Below are 23869 nucleotides of genomic sequence, written 5' to 3' on the forward strand. Positions count from 1 at the left end.
CCATTATTACTAATGTCACACATCTATGATCACTTATCATAATATTTGTGCCATTTTCCAATATAATCTATTATCTTAAAGATCCCAGGAGGTATAATCAAATTATTATAATTAATTATCAGGATATGGATAACTAATACACTAAGACACCAGATAGAATGGTTAATCGAGTTTCAGAAACATATAAAAGGACAACAACATCTGAAGATAAAACTATCTTCCGTAATTCCTCCCCTGTATAAACTCTTGGAAAGTAGTAATGTCTGTATTTGATACAGTCGTGACTTAACTTATTCATAAATTAGATCTTCGGTCCACTAAAAAACCTATAAAAACAATGTACATAATTATATAATATGTTTATATCTAAATGCAAAATGATCCCTCCTCTTTTTAATTCTCTTCTTACAAAGCTTTTTCTCTTAATTGCCATTATTGACGAAATAATAAAATAGTCTTTAATAAAGAAACCTAATGACCGTGCTATTCATGTTCTAATGTAGATAAAATATATATAAATATAGATAGAACGAACAGCGAACAACAAACAACGAACAAACATATAAGTTTGACATAGCCATCAATATATAAAGGATCGTATAGTAATTGCTTTACCGATTGTAACAATCACTGCTTCAATTAATAAAATATCCTGTTGACGTCATCTGCACTTCCTGACTAATTACTACAACCCCAAACCACTTGGCTATACAAAGTTATTAATTTTTATGAAAACAATTAAATGTGAGAATTTGAAAGCTAAGGTAAAGATCTAATTGGGAAAATACATCCAACATATCTAACTTCTAACTTCCATCATCTTACATTAATCTAAGAGGATTGAATGATCATTCATCGAGACAAATACAACGCTCCCCATCGGGTACGATTTGCAGTTTTCAGTAATCATCAAGATTTGCAAATGTTATAATATAACAATAACCAATTTTAATACTTCGAGAGTTCGAGGATCAAAGGTCAAATAAAAGGTAATCTCTACATCTCCAAAGCATGATAAGGATCTGAATAGACGAATGTAACAAAATGATATAGCCAAAAACTATTATCTTTCAATCACCAGTAGTAAACTGTCACAATGTCACATTTGGATTAACCAAATCTTCTTTTAATTTTTTTAATTTTCCTTTGGTGGCGATTTTTTTCTATCCAATTGTCCAGACGATATCTTTGTTTATTAAGATGTTATTTCCAATACTCATATAATATCGCTGAAACATTTGGTCTAATTAACTTCACGGGAACTCTGACAGTTTCCCATGGTTCACAATCTTTCCACCTGACACCTGCTACAACATTGCCAATGTTTTTAAGGGTTTCCTCTTCTCCCACAGAAGGAACATGACCATAATTGTTTAAATGATTATGATAACATCTTATGCTGTGGTATGATGTAGTCTAGAGTTTAATAACTAGTCGGGAAGCGCAGATAATATCAAACAAATATTATAATAATCGAAGACAGTAATTGATACAATCGGTAAGATAATTACTGGACGATCTTTTATATATTAACGACTATATCGAACTTATATAATTGTTTGTTTTTGTTCTTGTATGTTATACATAATATATCTATATAAATGAAGAATTACGGAAGATAGTTTTATCTTCAGATGTTGTTGTCCTTTTATATGTTTCTGAAACTCGATTAACCATTCTATCTGGTGTCTTAGTGTATTAGTTATCCATATCCTGATAATTAATTATAATAATTTGATTATACCTCATGGAATATCTAAGATAATAGATTACATTGGCAGATAGCTCAAGTATTATGATAAGTACCGAAGATAAGTGCCTGTAGTGATTGTATATATAGTAAATATTCTCAATACTATATTATATATTGGTTGTATACAAATTTATGCTAAAGTTCTTTGAGTTTTTTTATATATATGATGTATAGATTGTAATGTATAAAAGGTACATAAGGAAAGAAACGTGATATGAAAAAAAATTATTGGCTTTATATATTTCTACATCTGGCATATTTCGTCTATGAACGGCACCAATTTGTTAACACATTTTGTTTACATCTACTGATGAGTAAACAATACATTCTCTGCATTCTATTATTAATCTATGTTTGCTAAAATCTGATTGGTCTATCTATTTATTCTAGAATATTCAATTTCAGTACTATAGCATATATTTTGACCACTACCCATTCTTATGATATCCTTTCAATTAATATGATTTTTACACTATCACTAAATATTATGCCCAAATACCTTATCGCACATAATTCTAAATTTACATTAATTCTTCTTGTAGCTCTTAAAACTTTTTAATTCGGTAACAATAATGTTTATGAAAAAAAAGTGTTAATCTGTTTATAAACTGATGTTTATGCTTGTTATACCATTTTTTTGAAACTTGTTTATTAGTTTAAGATTGCCTTTTTTATTTGATAAGAGATAGTATAAATAAATATTGAAAACTAATTCAATTGTGATATAGGCAAAAATAGATAAAAATAATTCTTTCCCTACCTATGATGTCCTGTTTAATACTAAACAGGACATAAAACTAATAATAGCAGAAGGCTGTCAAAGTATAAAGTGAATAAATAGAGTTCTTAAAAAAGAAAAAAAATTTATATCTTAATCAAATAGTTCTTAGCAGAGCTTTTATGATTGAATAATCTTCACTTTATTCAGAGAAAAATTAACCATTAGATATATATTGTAAGAATAAAAACACATTCTATTGTGGATATATACATATATATTCAGTTGTACTATTGATTCATAAAATTAATGGAACATAATACTATTTAAAATATCTTTTATGTTGAACATGACTATTTACTGTTGATACAACTTCTATATTTACAGGAACTATTCTAATAATTTTAATTTATTCAACCCATGAATTCTTTTAAAGTTATTATTTTAGAATTATTAACACTATTGTGCACTTGATCCTTTCCTATTAAAGCATCTAACTGTTTTTCCAGCATTGATTTTTTAGTAACAGTCTTGGATGCTAATTTTTTAATTTTATTCTCTTGCAATATTTTATAATATGGATCATTTTCTACAACTAAATAACCCCTCTTTTCAGGGTCACTGTAATATTCGATATCTTTTCTCTTAATTGGCCTTGCAGGTAGTGGAACCCATCCTCTTTTTTCTAAAAACCATTCGGGTTTCAAATGTGCCGTCAACCCTAATGGAGAAAAATATTTAGCCACAAAGGAGCCACCTGCCTTTTCAATAGCCGCAACAGCTTTCTTTGAAGCACATGAAGCTTCAATTGGCCATGGTAAATTATAAATAAACTGACCTTTTGCCAAGATCTTTACTCCATCTTTAATACTTCCACTAATAAGTCCTGTATCTTTCATTTTCTTCATATCTAACACTTCCCCATCCTTTAGAGTAAGTCTTCCCTTTCTGTGCCATTCAATAATTCTTTCTAAATTTAATGGTACAAATTCTTTTGAATGAACATTTGTAAAACCGATTTTAGGGAATAATTTGTAAATAGGGGTCTGACCACCTTCGAACCAGGATTTAACATGACTTCTGGCCTTTTGACCTTTAGTACCTCTACCTGAGGTTTTACCTTTATTACTAGATGGACCTCTACCCAACCTTTTAAATTTTTTAGTTGAATTTGGGGGTGGTTTTAAAGTAGATAAGATTTGGATGGATCTAATGGGAAACGATTGTGTTGTCAGGCATTTATGGGTGGTCTTTAAGGAACCAAACCAGTTAGATAACATGAACAATATAATTTTATTTGTCTGTGTAGTATTGGTGTATAAGATACGTATATACGTAATAACAATACTTTTTTAGACCTCTCTCTTAACTTATTGTTATGCTTTGCTTCACATGTATCATAATCTTTGAATACTTTTATTGAAACTCTATCGATTCTTAACAAATTTTTTTAAATTTTCTAGTTCGGATTTGTCTCAACTTTCCTTTACAAGATTTCCAGGAACACAAAAACCATAAAATCGAATTCCTCCTCTTTTTTTATTTTTTTTCTCTCTCTAATTTTGTAAAAAAAAGGGTTGAGAACAACGAGAACAGAAAAAAGTCAGAAATATAAAGCGTACAGTTAGGGGTAAGAAGTCACAGTGGAAAATAATTGGTGTGATCAGTTTCGCACAACATGGATGGTGTGTAAACAACTAGAAAGATAAAATAACATTCCAACAAAGTTTAATAGAAATGCATGCTAACTTATATTTTTGCTGTTCTTGTATGATATTGTATATAAATGTTACATATAGATTTATATGTGCAGTGATGGAAAAAAGAAAAAAAAAACGATGAAATGAATATCGAATGCATAAAACTTATAATATTTTAATACTTTTCATCATCCATAGATAATGACATAGAAGTACCAGATTCCGTGGTAGCATTAGTATTGTCTTCACCATTGTCACTATTATCATGTATCCCTACTGAAGAATCGTCGGGATTGACTATTCTTAATGGTTTTCTTTCTTCCATCATATCTGGTAGAGAACTTGTACTAAATCTCTGTACTCCATCATAGAAAGATATATTTGTAGGCTCTTCGAATACCGTGGAAGGCAATTGAGAACGTCTCATGGCATGTGTTTTTAATGTTGAAGGATTTGTGAACGTTGACATACTGTTGACATTGCTATTGTGTGCATTACTACCATCAGCAATTTTGTTGCCCATTGGGATTGACCTGTTGGTTAAAGTCCCTGAACTATGGATACTACCGTTCCTCATATTAAACACATCAGAGCTGTTATTTGAACCATTTAGATTCGAATTGCTGTTATTTCTAGTACTTGATCTCGAAGGTAATTTCCATGAACTGTTATTATTACTGTTATTAGTATTACCGTTAAATTTACTCTTTATTGAACCGTGATTTAGGTAACCCGTTGGTTCAGGGATAATAATAGGATTAGCATCTTGGTCACCAAAGGAATATGGCTGATATTGCTTAGATTCTTCAATGTCTAAGACATCATTTTTTGAATGGCGTTTCATATATAAGAAATAAAAGACAACCAATGCTATAATAATAACCACACCAGCTACACAACCAACCACAATACCAGCGATTGTACCACCGCTTAATGGACTAGCCGACTTATTCTTTAGTGGCATGGTTCCATTGTAATAGGTGCTTGCCGAAGCTGTGGTCACAACAGTTTCAACAACTGATGACGCCGTCACGATTATTGTACGTTGCACTTTATTTGATGTAGTTATGACGGATTTTGTTACAATCTTAGTAGTTAACTGGGTAGAAGAAACAGAGTTAGTTGTAGATGATATCGAAGATGTAATACTAGAAGATGCTTGTGCTAATGTAGACGTTGTTATGACGGAAGAAGATTCCGAAAACTGATTATTTGTGCTTGCTTGTACAGAAGTGGTGGATTTTGGTAAGTTAGAACCTTGTGACAACATTGAAGTGAAAACGAAAACAGATCCCGATAAACTCAAAGACGAATGTGAATGCAACATAGAACCTGTAAATTCTGAAGAACTAGTCAAAGTGGTGTCGAATGTGGATGCTGATGCAGAGCTACTAGAACTTGATAGTGTATTAACTTTATCTTTATTGACATAAACATTCATATAATCTCCAGCACTGTTCCCACACATAGCAGCAGGCCAACCATAACAGCCTGTATTGCAATTAGACTCCGATTGTTTAGATACTGAAAGAAGGTTTGTATCAGAACCACAATAACAATTACCACCTCCAGACAAGGCAATAAATGCAGAGCCGGAACATTGGCCCTCACAATATGAAGGAGACTGCCAAGTATAAGACCCTTTTGATGTAAGTCCCATGGACTGCAATGAACTTGATAGATAACATCCACTATAAGAAAAAACATCCTCTGCTGAAGTTAAAAAAATGAAGAAAGATATTATTATAGTCAGGAGTGTTGCTAACATATTTCAATCTCTATGATATAATATATTATAACGTGGTATTAGTGATTACTAACAAAAAAAATCACTTTTGAATAATAATTATTAAATCTCGAATATATGAATATTAAAATATTGTCTTTTTTCGATTTAATATAATGATATTGTGATATGAAGATGAACCAATTCACAAAAATGAAAATAAAAACAAATTATGTAATGCAGTAGAACAACAACAACAACAACAAAAATAAAAATAAAAATAAAACTAAATAAATCAAATAAAAGTGTAAGTGAAAGAATAAGGGTATCACAGTTGCTTTAGTAGGGACTTTTCCCTCGAGGAAATACCACTGTTAGGTTCAGTCTTCAAAAATATTAACGCCCTTAATGCTTCTACCAAGATCTCCGTAACAGTCACTCTAGAAAAAAATGATAAAAAAAAACAAAATAAAAGAAGGTTAGTTTGTGCAATAAGTAGTTTAACCAAAAGGAAGCCATCTTTCAATTAATAATGTTCATGTTATAATATATATCTTTTAATATTCTATATGAATTTTTACATAGTCCAAAATATTCTTTATTTGTTATTTTTATTCCTTCTTATTATTATATTGCGATTATTTGAAAAAATCTTGAAAAGAAAACGCAGATGAAACAAAAATAATGCGAAAAAAACAATACCAATAGATTCGTCGAGATGATTTCCAGTGAATTTTTTTCCGTTGTTCTAGCCTTTTTCTTTATTTTCGCATTGTTTTTGTTTTTGTTTTTGTTTTTCCTACTTGTAAACAATAAAAAGAGACACGAAAAAAAAAACACTCGCTTTTGCGAACGATGCACGTGATATTTTTATATATATAATCGCAAGAACGTGTAAAGTGATATATCAAAGACCTTTCGTTCTTTTGTTTTTCTTTTTTTTTATGTTTATTGTAAGTAAGAGATTGACATTGAAAAATTCATTGAGATGAGAGTAGAAGGGATAAGGTAAGATGACGATAATCATGACAGTAACCATTGTATTACTCAATTAGCCATTTAGTTCAAGTCGAGTAGTACATGTGATTGGAAGTCATAAATCATGTCCTCATTGAAAGCGATTGACAAGAAAGTTGCAACTAAAAAACAAGTATACAAACCAATCCTATCCAGTCCTTACGTCAATGACTTACATAGTTGGCCGCATGTGAACGAACAGCCGTTTGTTGTTGAACTTTTCAAATCCACTATTTTAAATAAGTGCATTCATCTGAGCAATGTTGATATGAAAGATTGGCCATGGACGATTGAAGTAGATTATAATAAGATAGTTTCTTTATTGTCTTCAAACACTGGTCAGAGGCCTTTGGCATTTTTCCTCTTTGTGTGTAATAAAGACACCAAATATATACCATCTATTATATTACAACATATCCCTGCACTATGCTATCTATCTCCGCATGAAGTAACAATTATACAATTACCAGCAGGCTCCTTTGAAATGATCAAAAAGCACGGTATAAACATCCAACATGGTCTTTTATTATTGTATGTCAATGATCAATTGGATGATAAATTTGTATCTGCTATAAAGGAGAGAGTGGAGAATGTATCACAACCTTGGCTAGACGATTTGACCAGATACAGATCTACTCAATTGGATCTTTTGAAGACGACCCAACCATTACGCTGATTCCCATTCATATTTGTTATTTCCTATTACTATCGCTTTTCTTAGTGGTCAGTTTTCGATTTTTGTGGTTTTACTTCCCTTTTTCCTTTTCTTTTCTTTTTTCTTTATCATTTCGTTATTTCATTGCCTCTTTTAGAGAGTAGAGGATACAAAGAGAAGATAGTGACATATGTCACTCTGAAATTTACTGCGAGCAATCTTGTAAGCTCCTTAGTCAAAAATACTACTCTTGTATTTCATGTTTATAAATGTTATATATATGTATGTATGTATGTGTGTATGTATGTATATTTACCAAGATTATTCCCTCAGATGCATTATAGTTCACCTATACTGCAAATAAAGGACAACAAGAACGAAATATTCATTATATCTTTTATTATTATTATTATTATTATTATTATTATTATTATTATTATTAGTGTCCCAGAGGAGTATATCTCTGGTAGTAGGTTCTCATCGTAGGCAGTCTGCTTCGTCTAGGTGTGGAACCTTTTAAATGGAATATCATAGAACTTCTTTTTTTTTTTTTCCTTCTTTTTCTTTCCTTTCCCGCTTTTCTCTGAAGATTGAAAAATTATATTTAAAACAAGAAAAAAAAAGCAGAAAGAAACAAAAGAAAAGAAAATTCACAATATGTGGTTAATGTGGTAGTGGCACAGCAGTGTAGTAAATATTAGCATTACATAGCAAACACCAAGGTAAGAGACCACTTTGACATAAAATAAAAGAAAGAAAGAAAGTGAACAATATATTATAATTATCCAAGCTTTGTACCTTCTTCTCGTTATCTTCAACTAATTTTCACATACACATCTAATTTATTTCAATCATGGCTGTTTTAAATCCAAACAACTGGCACTGGGTCGATAAAAACACTTTACCTTGGACTAAACAATATTTAAATGAAAAGTTTATTAATTATGAAATAACTAAAAACAGTACCACAATAAAGATCATACAAATAAATAGAATCAATGGAGATTCCAATGTTTCGCAAAGAAAGGGAAAACCTATTTGTTATTTTGACCTAGATCTTGAATTTAAAGTAAATGTTACTAACCCAGAAAAGGATGAAGAAGAGGAAAGTGGTACTCTACGTATTCCTGAATTTATGCATGATGATTCAGAGCCTTTAATTGATATTAATGGTTTTAGTCAATCCAATTCTCAATTAATCCAAACATCTTTCATTCCAACATTTAAAACTACGTTATTACAATACCAAAATGATTTATTAGAAAAACACTCAAGTGATCTACAAGAATAAATAAATACACAAACAAACAAATAGACAAATAAACAATAGATAGTTGTTTATACACACTCAAACACATACATATATGTATATGTATAGATTATTCTATAACACTTAATTACTGTTATAAGATTCAATTTGGTTTTTTGTTTTTTTTTTTTTTTTTTTTTTTTTTTTTATTTCAATAGATATATGGAATAATCTTGTATGGAACCCTTCTTTGGTATTCCTCCCAATCCTTTCCATACTTCTTATGACACTTTTCCTCATCTCTCATCTGTCTATGCAAAAGTAGGATAGCGAAATAGAAACTGTAGTAGTATGTCAAGGGTGTGTTAAACCAGGTAGTCAAGCACCAACTCAAAGAAATCATCCAATCGCCGAGATAATTGATATGTTGTGAAACAGACCACCATCCGTCACACAACAACTTGGTGCCACGCTCAGTAGGGATGAACTTCATATTAGGTAATTTACCCTGTTTAAATAACGATTTTTGTTGATTGGATAGATGGAAGACTGTGTATCCCAATGCCATCAAAGATACAATAGCGACGATTTTCCATGGGCCTAACACAATTGGATTTGTGCTCAACCATCTTGCTTGCAAGGCGTAAGTGAAGGGGACCAAAGCCAAGTCACCGAACGCCAACATGAACCCGAATCCATCTGTGACAATATCCATCATGGATAGAAGTCCTTCTTCATTTAGGACTCCATCGAAAATATACCAGGATTGTAAAAGGGTGATCAAGCATAAGGAATCATTCCATGTGCCTATTTCGAGGTAGACGTGGTGCAAACAGGATAGGTTGATTAAGAACCATAGCAGCATACCTGGTCTTAGTTCGCAGAACAACTTGATATCCAGTAGTCCACCGATGGATCTTGGATTCAATTCTCTGCCGATAAACCAGTCGTAAAGGACGTTGCCTGAATTTCCACCCAGGGCAAGGATTCTTTTGTTTTCATTGATAAAAGATCTTAGGTAGACCCAAGTGGCCAGGTAGAAAGAAAAGATGCAGGTGATGATGTTCAGTTCCATGTAATTGTTGTATAGATATTGTAGTTCGGGCATTTGGCCATTAGTCATCTGCCATCTTAGAGATAAGACAAAGACCAGTAGCAGACAGTTACTTATGCCGTTTATCTTATAATCTAGTCTTTGACCATTTCTTAACACGGTGCCTTTAACCCAATGGCCTGGCATGAGGATGTCTAGAACAGCCAAAACGATGAACCAGGATAGATAAGGTATCCAAAGATGGTGAGATTTACAAGGGTTTAAATAGAAAAGGGGATCATGGGAGATGGATACATTTGGAGTTATAAGATGATTGATGACGACAGTGAAGACAGGCAATGTCAATGATATGAGGGTGGATCCAAGGACACCACCGAATTCGAATTTTGTAGTTTTTGGATTTAATACTTCTTTAGACGTGTTCCTTTTCCCCATATTCAATCGATTGAAAGTTGGAAATATACTGTTTTTGTTTCTCTCTCTCTTTCTCCCTCTATATATATATATATATATATATATATATATAGAATATTATACCCTTAAGTGTCCTTTGTCACTTAAAAAAGTGTGTATTCGACCAGTCAATCAGTCAATCAATCATATATATATATATTCATAGTATATTGAAGATCATACAGAGTAATTATCATCACCAAAAGAGAGAGTGAAAATCTATACGAAAAGAGAAATACCCTCGAAGATATCAACTTTTTACTTTTTTTTTTGTTTGTTTTCTTTTATATATATTTGCAACCCTACACTCAAGCCCTAAAATAGGTTTCCACAACCCTAATAATCTTCTTCATTTTCCATTTTTCTAACCTTAGCACTCTTTGTCACCTATCGTTATGCATATGTCCATCATCCACAACACATCTCCCATACACGAGATCTTGTGGACCATTGGATCCCACAACAGCAGGACTGAATGTGTATTAATAGTAGTTGGTAGTAGTTGTAGAAACCGATCGTGAATCCAACTGGAACACAAAACCCTAAGAGGTCCCCTCTGGGTTTTGTTCGATGGAATTCAAACTGCACAAACCCTATAGGCATACACACCCATGCATCCTCGTTTACTCTTTGCTTGCTCCCCTTTCATATGTTCGATTTTTCGTTTACGCACCGCAGAAAAGGGACCAAAAATAGAACATCAAAAAAAAAAAAAGAAAGTTGTAAAGCAGAACGAAAAACCCGATGGATGAGAAAAAAAACAAAAAAAAAAAAAAAAAAAAAAAAAGATAAATCAAATATTGACATATGGGTAGTAACAATAATATGCCATTATTATGTTACTATTATATTATTGCTGCATAAGATTGAAAGGGTGTGCGTTATAGACATAATCATATATTTGTCCAACCACTTTTATTCGGTGTGTATGTATATGCGAGTCAGTAAGTAAGTATTAGAATGGGTGAGACTGTATCGGATACCAAAATGTTGCATGATAACAACACCTTCTATTCCTCTATTGAAGAAGAATTGGTCAATTTGAAAGGTCAGCTATGGTCTCAATGGGATCAATTAATTGGCAACAGTAACAAAGGGAACAACGATGTATCTATTGTCAATGAAGTGGATAATGAGACCCTGTCTCTCATTAATAAAAATACCCTCACGTTTGAGTCCCTTATTGAAACTCTAATAGTCGCATTCAATCAATCTAATATATCCTCTTTGACTCTGTCTTGGGAAAGGAGCCCCTCCTTTAAAAAATATGATAAATTGTCGTTGACCAAAAATGGTTTAAGTCCAAGTGATACAATGATATCTGGTTTACGTGATATAGATTCAAACAATTCTAACCCCCTCAGTTTAGAAGATTCATATTTCAAGATTTTGAGCCATATCAATTGGTTGCATGGTTACAAATTACAACTGAAACAAACCATCTTGTCGATCCGTGATGGGAATCTCGACCAACTTACCAAGTTAACGCACAATTCCGTTGAATCACCACCACTACCACTATCATTACTACGACCATCGCCATCATCATTATCATCATCATCACCACAGAAACCTGAATATTACACAGAGAGCAATAAACAATCAACAAGAGACCAATTATTGAATAAGACCCAGCAACTGACAAACAATCTAATTAAATCCAACACTCTATTGCAGTCAAGTATCCTGCAGAGTGATCTAAATTTAGATAATTTGAAGCAACAGACCCAGTCCTTGAACCAGATCCAGGATAAATATTCACAGTTGGAAACCGTCTTCAATAAGACCAATAGATTGGTCAAATCTTTGGAGACAGCATCCAACCAAGAGAAAAGAGACGTTTATATTTCCCTAGGTTTTCTGGCCCTGGTTATCTCGTGGGTGGTCTGGAGACGTATTTTTAAAGGTCCAACAAAATTGTTTCTTTGGCTTTTATTCAAATTTTTCAAAGGTATCTTAGTCTCCGTCGGTGTTGTGCAAAAGTTTACAAGTAAAGATAATATTCTTACAGTTCCAAATGCAATAACAGATGCTATAATGACTACTGGAGCAAGTTTAACTAATTCTAATACAGCAACGGATATTACTGCGTCTCTTGAACAGGCCGTAGATGATGCAATTAATCGGATCCTTTTACATGACGAATTGTGATATTCAATCATATTAGATAACATTTTACAAAGGTGGAGGAAAAAAATATGAATTTCTAACTTTCCTAAATATATAAATAAGAAAGACATCAGATATATATATATATATATATATATATAAGTATTGCATAATTACATCATTTTCGTCTCCATCTTGAATAAATAATATTCACTTCAATCTCCTTTGCATACAATAATGGAATGCTTCACCTGTAACTAAATCAATCGATATGTTGCTCGTGTGAAATGATTGAAAAATAAAATAAAAATATTTTTTTTTTTTCATTTTCCTTCTTTTTTGGTGATGAGATGAGTTTTAGAATTAATTGATTATAGTCGTTATACATAAATGTATTTGTAGTGTAACTTACACTGATATTTCATCATATAATATTTTGTTATCCTTAACACCACAACCAGTCAAGTAAGTAGGAAATAAGGTTTTTTTTCTCCCCATTTTGTTGATTCTTTTTTTTTTAGCCATGGCTCCAACTACTAGCAAGAAACGTTCTGTGAACAGTCAAGATTTTGAAGCAAAGAATATTAAGAAGCCAAGGATTTCTGTTGATTCCTCTGATGAAGATAACTTAGATAATATGTCAGAAGATGATCTTGATGCAGATCCAGAACAAGAAAATGAAAAGGATGTGGAGGAAGAGGAAGGAGCTGAAAATGATAATTTTGTAAAACAAGAAAGCTCCTCTAACCACGCTGAACAAAAAAGATTATTAAAGGAAAGAAAATTACAAAGAAAGTCTGGTTCAGAGATCCAACATATTAAACATATTTGGGAAAAATTACGTTGTAAGAGCCCTCCATTACCTAAAAATATTCGTGATAAATTGTCTAATGAAATCTGGGATGTCGCTAAGGATAAAATCTCTGATTTGGTCCTAAAACATGATGCTTCACGTATTGTACAAACTTTAGTTAAATACTCAAACAAGGAACGTCGTGAACAAATTGTCTTGGCATTAAAGGGCAAATTTTACCTGTTAGCCACTTCTTCATATGGTAAATATCTCTTAGTCAAACTATTACATTATGGATCCAGGAATTCTAAACAATTAATTATCAATGAATTACATGGTAATTTGAGAAAATTGATGAGACATAGGGAAGGTGCATATGTCGTAGAAGATTTATATGTTCTTTATGCCACAAATGAGCAAAGACAACAAATGATAAGAGAGTTTTGGGGGTCTGAATATGCTGTTTTTAGAGATGAACACTCTAATTTGACCATTGAAAATGTTTGTAATAAATCTGTTGAAAAGAGAAACATTATTGCTAGAAACTTGATTGGTACCATCGCTGCCTCGGTGGAAAAAGGATCTACTGGGTTTCAGATATTACATGCTGCTATGAGAGAAATGATAAAGATCGCAAATCAAAAGGAAATTAATGAAATGATAGAATTGTTGCATGAACAATTCGCTGAATTAGTTCACACTCCTGAAGGTTCTGAAGTAGCATGTACATTAATAGCTAAAGCCACGGCTAAACAGAGAAAATTAATATTAAAAGCATTAAAAGTACATGCAGAAGAATTGATTAAGAACGAACATGGTAATATAGTGTTTATCACATTATTATTAACTGTAGATGACACTGTTTTAATCTTCAAAACTTTCTCAGATATTGTGAAAGAACATTTAACAGATTTCATCTTGAACAAATATGGTAGGAGACCATTCCTTTATATGTTGTTGGAATTAGATGGGAAATATTTTGCTCCTAATGTTAAAAAGGAATTGAACAAATACATTGAGATGTCTAAAGAGAGTTCTAAAAAAGATCCATTGGTTAGAAGACAACAGTTATTAAATAAATTTGCCCCTTTGATCTTAAAAATTGTTAACAAGGATTATTCTGATTTATTGTCAGCAAATATCGGTTCTCAATTCATCTCTGAATTATTAACAAGCGATGACTTATATGAACAGTTAGATGATAGAGGGAAGAAACAATTCCATGAACTAGTGGAATCCATTTCTATTGCGTTTAAAGGTGATATTACAGAAGATGAACATCCAATTCATAGACCATTTTCTGCAAGATTGTTAAAATCATTAATACAAGGTGGTAAATGGAATAACAAGGAGAAAAAAATTGAACCATTAATTAAGGTGGAAGGTCTTGGTGTAAAATTTGCTTGTAAATTTTATGATGAAATTGTAGACTCTTCTAATTTATTAACATGGATTAACAACAAAGATAGTTCTTTTATTATCGTTGCATTATATGAATCATTACATGAAAAGGATGAAGGCAAGCAATTGTTGGATGACTTGAACAGTATCAAACAAGATATCGATGTTTCTGAAGAGACTGTCAATAAAGGTGCCCAGTTACTTTTCAAGTTATTGAATTAAACTTAATAAAAAAAGCAAATAGAAAGAGACTATAATTAAGTAATAAGAAATCAAGAAGGGAATACCTTTTTGCTATTGGAATCTTTTTATCTAAATAGTTATATATAATCATCTCTAACCATCTATCTAGGTTATCACTTATGCATGTTTGTGTATTTGATAGCACACATCCATAATTATTTGTATATTAAATATGAAAATAATCAACATTATATAAATTCAGAAATCGGTCCGACAACTTTTGAAAATAAAGTTGAAATTTAGGAAGAAAAATTCTATACATTTTTGCATAAAGTAGATTAGCGGTAAAATAATATATGTTATACACCTTAAATAGCAGTTAAACCAACTAAGTAAGTAACTCACAAATGACAATTTTCAAAGGATAATAAAATATAGACAAGTAGGTGAAAAAAAAATATAAAAAAGTATTTGCAAAAGATAAACTTTGAGATAGTAATGAGTGAAGTTAGAGAAATTGAAGAGTTTGAAAATAATTCCAAGACTATCATAAAGGAGGAGCAAGATGAGGAATTAGAGACTCAAGAAGAAATAAAGGTGTCAGATTTTAGTCTAGACGCCTCAGATGGTCCATTCTCGTTATTACCTATTATCGAAGATCTATCGGGAAAGCTGAATTATACATGCTGTGAATCATACGCAGAGCATATCTACTTAGGGACAGAAACAGGTGAATTGCTCCATTATTTTGAAATTGAAACTGGGAATTATTTTCTTGTATCAAGAATAAAATTAGACGACTCTAAAGCTGAACCAATAGACAAAATTATCTTACTTCCATCAATTGAGAGAGCAGGTGTTTTAAGTCAAGGGATTTTGACACTTTTTTTACTCCCAGAGTTTGCACCAGTTCCAAATTCAAAATGCTTAAGGAGCATAAACGATGTTCAAATTATTAAGAATAATATGATAAATAGTATAATGGTTTTTTTTTTAGATCATAGCGCAATATATCAAGTTTCTAGCAGTTCCTTCAATTTATTAAAAAAGTTTGATAACCTATGTGATGTTAGAAAAGCCTTAATTAAAAAAGATAAATTGATTTTAGCCCAACGTAATGAGTACATGATATTTGATATGTTAGCAAATAAAGAAGTTCCGTTATTTAAAGTATCTGAGACCGATAGTGCTCCTAATGAAATTGGTAGTAATGGCTTAATACCAATTATTGCAGATTTTAGTTCGAAAGAGGTATTGGTTTGTTCAGGTGGTTCATCATACGAAAATGAAGCTATGGCTCTTGTGATAAATTTGGATGGTGATATTACTCAAGGAACAATTGCATTAAGGAATTATCCAAGAGATATCGTTGTTTTTTTCCCTTATGTGATGGTGAATATTGATTTTCAAGAAATAGATATCTTCAAATTAGTAAGCAATGAAAATCCAATTCTGATACAGACTATAAAATATAATAATATCAATAATGAACGATTGACGGATATTCGACTAATGTTTAACAAAGTGAATAAATTCTTCCATAGTGATGCTTATCTAACAAATGCAGATGACAAAAGATTACAAAAAATAGATCAAATAATAGATAAATTAAGGTCTTCTCCACTAGTAATATCAAATAATAAATTAAACATGGATGTTATCAAGGAAAGCCCTCCTACTACTGTAGAGTATCGAATAGATAGAGAGAAGGCATTTATTAAAGATATTATCAATTTCAGCACAAATTTAATATTTTATGATAATTTTGCTGTATACGAAACTTTCCAAATGCCATTTTTTATGGAGATTAAAAATTATAATGAAATTCAAATAGTAAATATCGAAAAGTATTTGACTTCCAACAGTAACAATGCTCAATTAAATAGAATTCAACAAGTAGAAATAAAATACTTGAAGTTATTGCACCATCTGCTAGTACTGTTGCATTGTGATATAATTGATAAAAATTCTATTAAGCTATGGTGTTGGGATATGAAATATATTGATATAAGAATATTATTATATTTGTTTGATCTAATAATACTGGGGGAATGTTGGTGTCCTAACGGGTTATTATCTTTTATAAATAAATTAAAATCTTTAAAGGTAATCAATAAATTAAGTTCACAATCAGAAATCTTGGAGTATTTAAAAATCATGAAACAATATCTTATTAAGAAATATTCTAACGATAAAGATTTCATTGAATATAATATTATAATGATAACACTTGATGTGAATATTTTTATGCAACAATTAAACTCTAAAATTAAAATTAATTTAGATGATTTCGAAGAGATAAGTTTAAATGCAATTATTAAGACAATTAAAGACAATAATACGATTGAGCAAAAATCCTTATTGACAGAAATATACATAAAACAAGGCATGGTTGACGATGTAATTGCAATTTTAAAGGAAGATAAAAAATACTTAAATTTACTCAATTTTTTAATAAAAAACGTTGACAACTTGACAAATGATTATAAACAAAACAATATTTTAACTGATCTTGCTACAATTATTACAAATGAGTCTTTTGATGGTAATCATAGTGATAAGAATAAAAATGATAATGAAATAATAAAAAAAACTTTAAAACTGATGTCAGATATTCATATAGATTATCACGCTATTTTAGATTTAATAGATAATATCAGTTTAAAAGTCCATATACTTGAAATTATAGGCATTGAAGATAGACAAGACAAAGGTTTTTTAATGGATTATTACATTGGAAAGATGTACGAGATAATCATTAAGGAAGCTTTATCAGGCGCTTTTGAAAAAATTGTTAATGAATATCGTGATGATTTAAATTATAGTAAACCAAACATTTTGGAATATCTCAGGTGCAAGTTCAAGTATGATTCAAAATTTTCCAGATTTCAGACTCAATATGAGCGTATCATTAAACTTTGTAAAGGTGATGATCATTTATCGAATCAATTATATGAACATATAATAAAATTTAGTAAAGACGACAATTATACACATGATATTTTAGTAATTTTATTCTTTTTTGATTATGAAGATAGAAATGTTCACAAGAAATTAGTTTGTCATCATTTAAACGATAAACAACTTTTAAATCAGGCATTGAAATATAATGATTTCAAAGAAGTTGATAAAAGGATAGATAAATTTAACATACTAGAAGTTTTAAGATGGATAACAAATATAGCAAAAATTCCTTATTCTAGTGAATTAATTTGTAAAATTTTAATTAAGCATCGACAAATCTATGAAAATAATAAGTCTCTGATACTTGAAATGATTCGGGATATAATTCCAAAGGAATCGCCAGTTGCAATTATATCACCATTCCTTATATCTGTATTAAACCAAGAAAAGTCATTAGCAGAGGATGTTACAATTAAAAAGATGCTTTTGAAAAGTGAATTAAATAGGTTCAATGAAGTTTTAGGCATCGTGGATAAGATAGAGGATTAGAGATAATAAAAAACACAGTTAGATATATACATGTTTAAAAAGAGAATAATGTTAATATTCAATGGAGTTACATATTATTTACAGAATTTTACATTCAAAAGGAATAGATAAACAAAGGTATATAAATACAGATATAGGTATAAAATATATTTGATGATTGTACTCTTATTCTTTTTTTTTTATCCTTCAGATTCATTTACTAATTTGAGTCAATGGAATAGAACCAGAGCAAACTTCATATAACCATTTTTTATCAGTATTTGATAAGCCTGCACATTGTTGTAAACTTAATTTCACTCTTGTCTCATGATTATCAAAAGAGGAATCTATTTCAGTTGCTATCGACTCGTATTTCCCTAGAACTATTTCACTGAATTTATCTTTGTTAAGAGTGACATTTATATTTTCCACTTGGGGTTCTCTTTCTAATTTAACCGAATATGAATTCTCATAAATATATTTACCAAAGCCTGGTGTCTTTACAGTAAAGATGTGATTTGGTTTAATTGGTCCCTCGATTTGATCTTTAATTAGTTTAGCGTATGAGATATTTGGTTCACGATACAATGGGAAATTAGCTTCATTCATTGAATTCAAGATGAAGTTAATCCATCTTGTCTTTGTACTAACATTTAAGGATGGATAGAATTTGAACAAACTATTTGGATTGATTGGATTTAATTGAAAAGTTTTAGGAACAGTCTGTGATTTAACCAAACTTTTATTCAATGTTGGAGAGATGGGTTTTCTATATATAAACCCAGAAGGCTGGTCAAATTTATTTGTATTTCTATTTCTGTTTTTATTTTTATTTCTATTGTTAGAGTTTCTGTTTCTGTTAGATTGTAATTTTAACTTTTCTTCCGTAGGTGTCGTTGAAGAAATTTTACCCTTTTCTGTATTATCTAGCACATCAAGTAAGTCGGTATCCATGCCTTCAATCTGTCTACTAGTCTTTTGAAATTGTGGTTGTTTGGGTAAATTAGTCGAAATTGTCTCTTTAGTTACTTTAGAAGTCATAGGATGAAAGTCTAAATTAGTATTTTTAATATTGTTATTATTGTTTTTAAAATTTTGTCTTGACCTCTTTGGAGCAGTAAATTTCTTTTTGCCGTGTTTTAGCCCCTTGGTAAATTGTTTATTAGAATTATTTACATGCTTAGTTGGTGTAGTACTTCGTAAAGTAGTAGCTTTTTTGGCTCTATCTAATAGATCCTTTAAGAAATCTTGAGTAATCTCAGTGCTGTAGAGAGCACGAGGCACTCTCTGAACTGCAACCAATTTATTCATAACATACACTTTCTTTTGTCTGGGTTTATTTGTATATATGTATGGTCAATATACACAATCTTGTGGGAACTTGGAGATCTTATCTGAAGAGTATGTTTCCTTTTACACATAGAGAAAGTTGATAGTTTTCGAGGATCCTTAAGCTCTGCATTTCTAGTTTCTTCCTTTTTTTTATTTTCTACCGAAATTCCTTTTATCTATACACCCATACACCTCAAGAAATTGTGAATCTCATCAAACTCTAATCCTAATAAACCGTAACACGTGTGGAAAGGAAGAAATCCATCGATCAATTAATCAATCAATAAAATGTCTGTATTCAAACTATGTATGGTTTTATTTCATTATTATTGGTGGCGTTCATGTATATAATGTATGAGTATGTAGATATGTAGGTTGATATAAATGGAATTAACAACTATCGTGGATACATTTATTCAATACTTTTCAATTTACCACGGAATTCACCAATAGTCTTATAGCCTTTCTTGTCCATAATTTCCTTCAACTCCTTTTCAATTCTTGCAAAGACAGATGGACCTTCTTTGACCAACTGAGTACCGATTTGCAACATTGTTGCACCACAAAGTAAATGTTCAAACGCATCCTGTCCTGATTTAATACCACCTGTACCAATAACTTTGATTTCTGGTCTTAGTCTTTGTTGGAAGGCTCTAACGTTTGCTAATGCAGTTGGTTTCACGTAATCACCACCGATCCCACCAAATCCGTTCTTTGGTTTAACAACAACAGTTTCAGTGTCCACATCGATGTATAACCCATTACCAATGGAATTGATACAGTTGACATATGCTAATGGGAATTCATTCAAGATAGCAGCCATCATATCGAAATGTGCAAAATCGAAATATGGTGGTAATTTGACACCTAATGGTTTTTTAAAGAATTCAAAAACTTTTGTCAAGATCTCTTTAGTCAATTCGAAATCGTATGCAACTTGTGGTTTACCTGGGACATTAGGACATGACAAATTTAATTCAGTGAAACCATGGAACTCACTGTTTTGTAATTTTTCCAACATTTCCAAATTATCTGCTACAGACATGCCTGCTACAGAGAAGAAAATTGGTTTATTATCATTTTTATTTTCTTGTTGACGTTTGATGACGTAGTTTAGATAATAGTCGAAGCCTTTGTTAGGTAAACCCATGGAGTTGATAGAGCCCAATGGAACCGAGTAGTAACGTGGTTCTGGGTTCCCCTGTCTAAACTCTGGGGTAGCACTCTTTGTGATGAAAGAACCTGCATTTGAGTTGTTATCCAATTCTTTTAACTCTTCAATAGACATACAATGAACACCAGAAGCGTTCATGAATGGGTTGGCAAAAGTAGCATCAAAGAATTTCGTAGTTAAATCAGCAGACATTGTATATGTATTGTGTTTTGGGAATTTAATGTGTTTTGTCTCGATGACAGTGTTAATAACTTCTCACTATTCGACATAGGCAGAAATCAATGGTTGTTAAAGAAAGATGCCTCGAATGTAAGAACACGATAAATCCCTAAAAGTATAAATATTTACAAGACGATGAGTATATATATATATATATATATATATATATATGTCGATTAACCTCGTGCTGATGTTCCAGAGTCACATAATCATTGTTATAATAGTAATAATGTAGGCCTTCTCTCCTCCCCCCCCCCATAATACTACGCTATAATTGATTTATTCATCGAGAATTCGAACAAAAGAAAAAAAAAGAAAAGAAAATTTTTTTTTATATTTCTTTTTTTTTTTACTTGTATCTTCGGAGATTTCCGAGAAATGTAGGGTTGGGAAACTTAGGGCTACGATATTTGTGTTGTGCCCATTTGGATAAATTATATGAAGTTGGAAGTGAATAACGACGAGTATAGTGATAATGGTCATATCTTCTTTTTTTTTTTTATTTTTATTCTTTTCATTACTTCATGTCACCGTTGTCATAATTATTTAGTACTATTGCTGCTACTGCTGCAACAACTAGTACTAGATTTGGGGAAAGAACGGCATTTTAGCTTCGTCTTCATCTTAATAGAATCATTGTCTCCTAATTCTGTATCTTTATGAATATTTAAGTGGTACTGTGGTTCGGAAGTCACAGGATCAGTGCTAACTCTACGTCCTTGAACAATGTTGTGTCTTAAAAACAATGCAATATCTTCCAATAATTGTACTCTCCCCTCTGGAGACAAGTCCTTTTGATTCTCTGGGGGGGTTATCATACCTTGTTTCAGTTGGTTTCTTGAAGCTAGCAGCATTTTTGTGTCGCCATCGAATGCAACTCTGGTGGCTCTTAGACAATGTCTATAAGCTTGAAGGGCCCTTTGAGAAGTTGTTAATATAGAACTTTGAGTGGGCATATTGATTTAATAAATTGGATAACTTTGTTACTCCTTTGATAGTATAATCTAGCTATTAATTCAGCTGCAACTATGGTTGGATCGGACCAAGTGCAGAGGTAAAGAGAAGATTGTGGTACAGATGGAGAGTATGGCTCGGTTTATACGTTATGCTAGTTAGAATACAGATAATAATGTCCACTTTTTTTTTTTCTACTTTCGAGAAATTTGAAAATGTTGCCATGACAAACAGGAGTAAAATGAAAAAAAAAAAAAAAAAAAAACAAAGGATACTCGTGACACATATATATACAACATATTTATATTCATATACACATATGAAATAAATAGAATTTAAGAATATTTATTTGTTATACAGTAAATTTCTAGCCGTAATTCTATAAAATTATTATGCCAATTATACACACACACGCATATACACACACTAATAGATATATATATATATATATATATATATATATGTGTGTGTGTGTGTGTGTGTTCATAATATGTAAATATCTGAATATATACTTACATAGAGGTATACCTTGTATGTAATAGATTATAGGATTCGAAAACAGCTTTACAATGGCATATTGAACCTAGAACTACCATGCAATGAAACATCTGATGTGAATTACCCAACAGGTCCACGGCCCCTGGCATCAACAGAGACTCAGGTAATTTGCAGCCGTATACTATGGCACCTAGCAAATAGAACATAGTTTCCAGCCAGATAAATTTAAGACATATCCGGTTCAGGACTTCCAGATAGCCGAATTTGATTATGCCGAAGATCATGGGGACAGAACCGCTTAATCCAAAGGTGACAAAGAATGTGGCTCTGACGTGTTTCCAGTGCTGTTGGTTGAAGACGTCGTTGGTGACCACGAGGGAACACAGGCTGCCAAGGACCACCACCATGGCGATGAAGGAGAACATGATATTTGGATGGTCGAAATAGCCATAGTAGATGACCGAGATCATGGAGCAGGAGATCAGCAGAATGATTCCGATGTAGTCTATCTTGGACCACAGGATGCTCTGTCTCTCTGAATGTTGTTTCAGACAATGGAAACATCCACTGAATAGGAGACAAGTACCACAACCCAGTAAGAAGATGTTGATGAAGATATAATCGTATAGGGTGGTACTTGGGAAAACTTTGATACAAAGTTTGTCTAGTAGGAAGATGCCTAATGCCATATATATGATCGATGGGATTAAATGTGAGTAGACGTTGATGGATTCGTTATGGAAATAAAACAGGGATAATAGACAGTGTCTAAAAGAGTTCGTTTCTTTCACGTAACCACTTAAAATTTTATCGTTATCTCTTTGCCAGGATGGTAACTCATGGAATGTGCAGAGTTTTTTGTAATAGATGTAATTGGTCTTTGTGGTGCTTGTAGTTGTTGTGGTGGTAGTTGTAGTTGTGGTAACGATATTATCTTGAATAGTGTCGGTTGTTTTACTTACAATTGAAGTACTTTTACGTCTATATTGGATTCTTTTCTTCAAAAAAGTGTGTTCATGTTCATATTCATGTTCATGTTCATGTTCCTCAATGGGACAGATATTGACTTTAACGTTAGAGTCTGTCATACTCTATCAATATATATTAATATAAATATATAAACAAACTAGTTTGGTTAACTTCAATCCCTCTGTTTTTACCAAAGGACTACACAACACAAGTTTGTGTACGTAACAGTACACTCAAGAACGACAAATAGATTCTATATACGTTTGTGTATGTATAAAGTAAATCAATCAATTAAACAGAAAAAATAGAAAAAATAGAAAAAACAGTATCTTTCATAATGTTTATATATATATATGTATGTATGTATGTATGTATGTATGTATATATGTATATATATGCTTTTTCCAATAACATGTCATCTTATCTAAGCATCTCTATAATGTCTTCAACAAAAGAGAAAAGAGAAAAGAAAAAGAAAAG

General features: G+C 31.5%; 12 protein-coding genes across 12 annotated transcripts; 5 read left to right on the plus strand and 7 right to left on the minus strand.

Moving 5' to 3' along the window:
• Positions 1-2884: 2884 nt before the first annotated feature.
• Positions 2885-3751, minus strand: MRPL10 (mitochondrial 54S ribosomal protein uL15m MRPL10; the record flags this gene model as incomplete). The annotated part of the gene is made up of 1 exon (XM_064859002.1): positions 2885-3751. The coding sequence occupies one exon, from the start codon at positions 3749-3751 to the stop codon at positions 2885-2887; it is 867 nt and encodes a 288-aa protein (XP_064714218.1).
• Positions 3752-4346: 595 nt separating this feature from the next.
• Positions 4347-5939, minus strand: WSC2 (Wsc2p; the record flags this gene model as incomplete). The annotated part of the gene is made up of 1 exon (XM_064859003.1): positions 4347-5939. One exon carries the CDS (start codon positions 5937-5939, stop codon positions 4347-4349), a length of 1593 nt encoding a protein of 530 aa, XP_064714219.1.
• A 1060-nt stretch (positions 5940-6999) lies between these two features.
• POP3 (Pop3p) lies at positions 7000-7590 on the plus strand (the record flags this gene model as incomplete). The annotated part of the gene is made up of 1 exon (XM_064859004.1): positions 7000-7590. The coding sequence occupies one exon, from the start codon at positions 7000-7002 to the stop codon at positions 7588-7590; it is 591 nt and encodes a 196-aa protein (XP_064714220.1).
• Positions 7591-8422: 832 nt separating this feature from the next.
• HCH1 (Hch1p) lies at positions 8423-8860 on the plus strand (the record flags this gene model as incomplete). Its single annotated transcript, XM_064859005.1, has 1 exon — positions 8423-8860. The coding sequence occupies one exon, from the start codon at positions 8423-8425 to the stop codon at positions 8858-8860; it is 438 nt and encodes a 145-aa protein (XP_064714221.1).
• A 169-nt stretch (positions 8861-9029) lies between these two features.
• ERG24 (delta(14)-sterol reductase) lies at positions 9030-10307 on the minus strand (the record flags this gene model as incomplete). Its single annotated transcript, XM_064859006.1, has 1 exon — positions 9030-10307. The coding sequence occupies one exon, from the start codon at positions 10305-10307 to the stop codon at positions 9030-9032; it is 1278 nt and encodes a 425-aa protein (XP_064714222.1).
• Positions 10308-11285: 978 nt separating this feature from the next.
• On the plus strand, positions 11286-12476 carry SEC20 (Sec20p; the record flags this gene model as incomplete). Its single annotated transcript, XM_064859007.1, has 1 exon — positions 11286-12476. One exon carries the CDS (start codon positions 11286-11288, stop codon positions 12474-12476), a length of 1191 nt encoding a protein of 396 aa, XP_064714223.1.
• Positions 12477-12957: 481 nt separating this feature from the next.
• On the plus strand, positions 12958-14850 carry PUF6 (Puf6p; the record flags this gene model as incomplete). Its single annotated transcript, XM_064859008.1, has 1 exon — positions 12958-14850. One exon carries the CDS (start codon positions 12958-12960, stop codon positions 14848-14850), a length of 1893 nt encoding a protein of 630 aa, XP_064714224.1.
• A 459-nt stretch (positions 14851-15309) lies between these two features.
• Positions 15310-18264, plus strand: VPS3 (CORVET complex subunit VPS3; the record flags this gene model as incomplete). The annotated part of the gene is made up of 1 exon (XM_064859009.1): positions 15310-18264. One exon carries the CDS (start codon positions 15310-15312, stop codon positions 18262-18264), a length of 2955 nt encoding a protein of 984 aa, XP_064714225.1.
• A 192-nt stretch (positions 18265-18456) lies between these two features.
• RSM28 (mitochondrial 37S ribosomal protein mS46 RSM28) lies at positions 18457-19554 on the minus strand (the record flags this gene model as incomplete). The annotated part of the gene is made up of 1 exon (XM_064859010.1): positions 18457-19554. The coding sequence occupies one exon, from the start codon at positions 19552-19554 to the stop codon at positions 18457-18459; it is 1098 nt and encodes a 365-aa protein (XP_064714226.1).
• Positions 19555-19987: 433 nt separating this feature from the next.
• On the minus strand, positions 19988-20941 carry URA1 (dihydroorotate dehydrogenase; the record flags this gene model as incomplete). The annotated part of the gene is made up of 1 exon (XM_064859011.1): positions 19988-20941. One exon carries the CDS (start codon positions 20939-20941, stop codon positions 19988-19990), a length of 954 nt encoding a protein of 317 aa, XP_064714227.1.
• A 569-nt stretch (positions 20942-21510) lies between these two features.
• MZM1 (Mzm1p) lies at positions 21511-21924 on the minus strand (the record flags this gene model as incomplete). The annotated part of the gene is made up of 1 exon (XM_064859012.1): positions 21511-21924. The coding sequence occupies one exon, from the start codon at positions 21922-21924 to the stop codon at positions 21511-21513; it is 414 nt and encodes a 137-aa protein (XP_064714228.1).
• A 510-nt stretch (positions 21925-22434) lies between these two features.
• IZH1 (PAQR-type receptor) lies at positions 22435-23508 on the minus strand (the record flags this gene model as incomplete). Its single annotated transcript, XM_064859013.1, has 1 exon — positions 22435-23508. One exon carries the CDS (start codon positions 23506-23508, stop codon positions 22435-22437), a length of 1074 nt encoding a protein of 357 aa, XP_064714229.1.
• Positions 23509-23869: the final 361 nt, after the last annotated feature.

This window comes from Arxiozyma heterogenica (genome assembly GCF_036370985.1).
Source record: "Arxiozyma heterogenica strain weizmannii chromosome Unknown scaffold_20, whole genome shotgun sequence".
Classification (NCBI taxonomy): Eukaryota; Fungi; Ascomycota; class Saccharomycetes; order Saccharomycetales; family Saccharomycetaceae; genus Arxiozyma; species Arxiozyma heterogenica.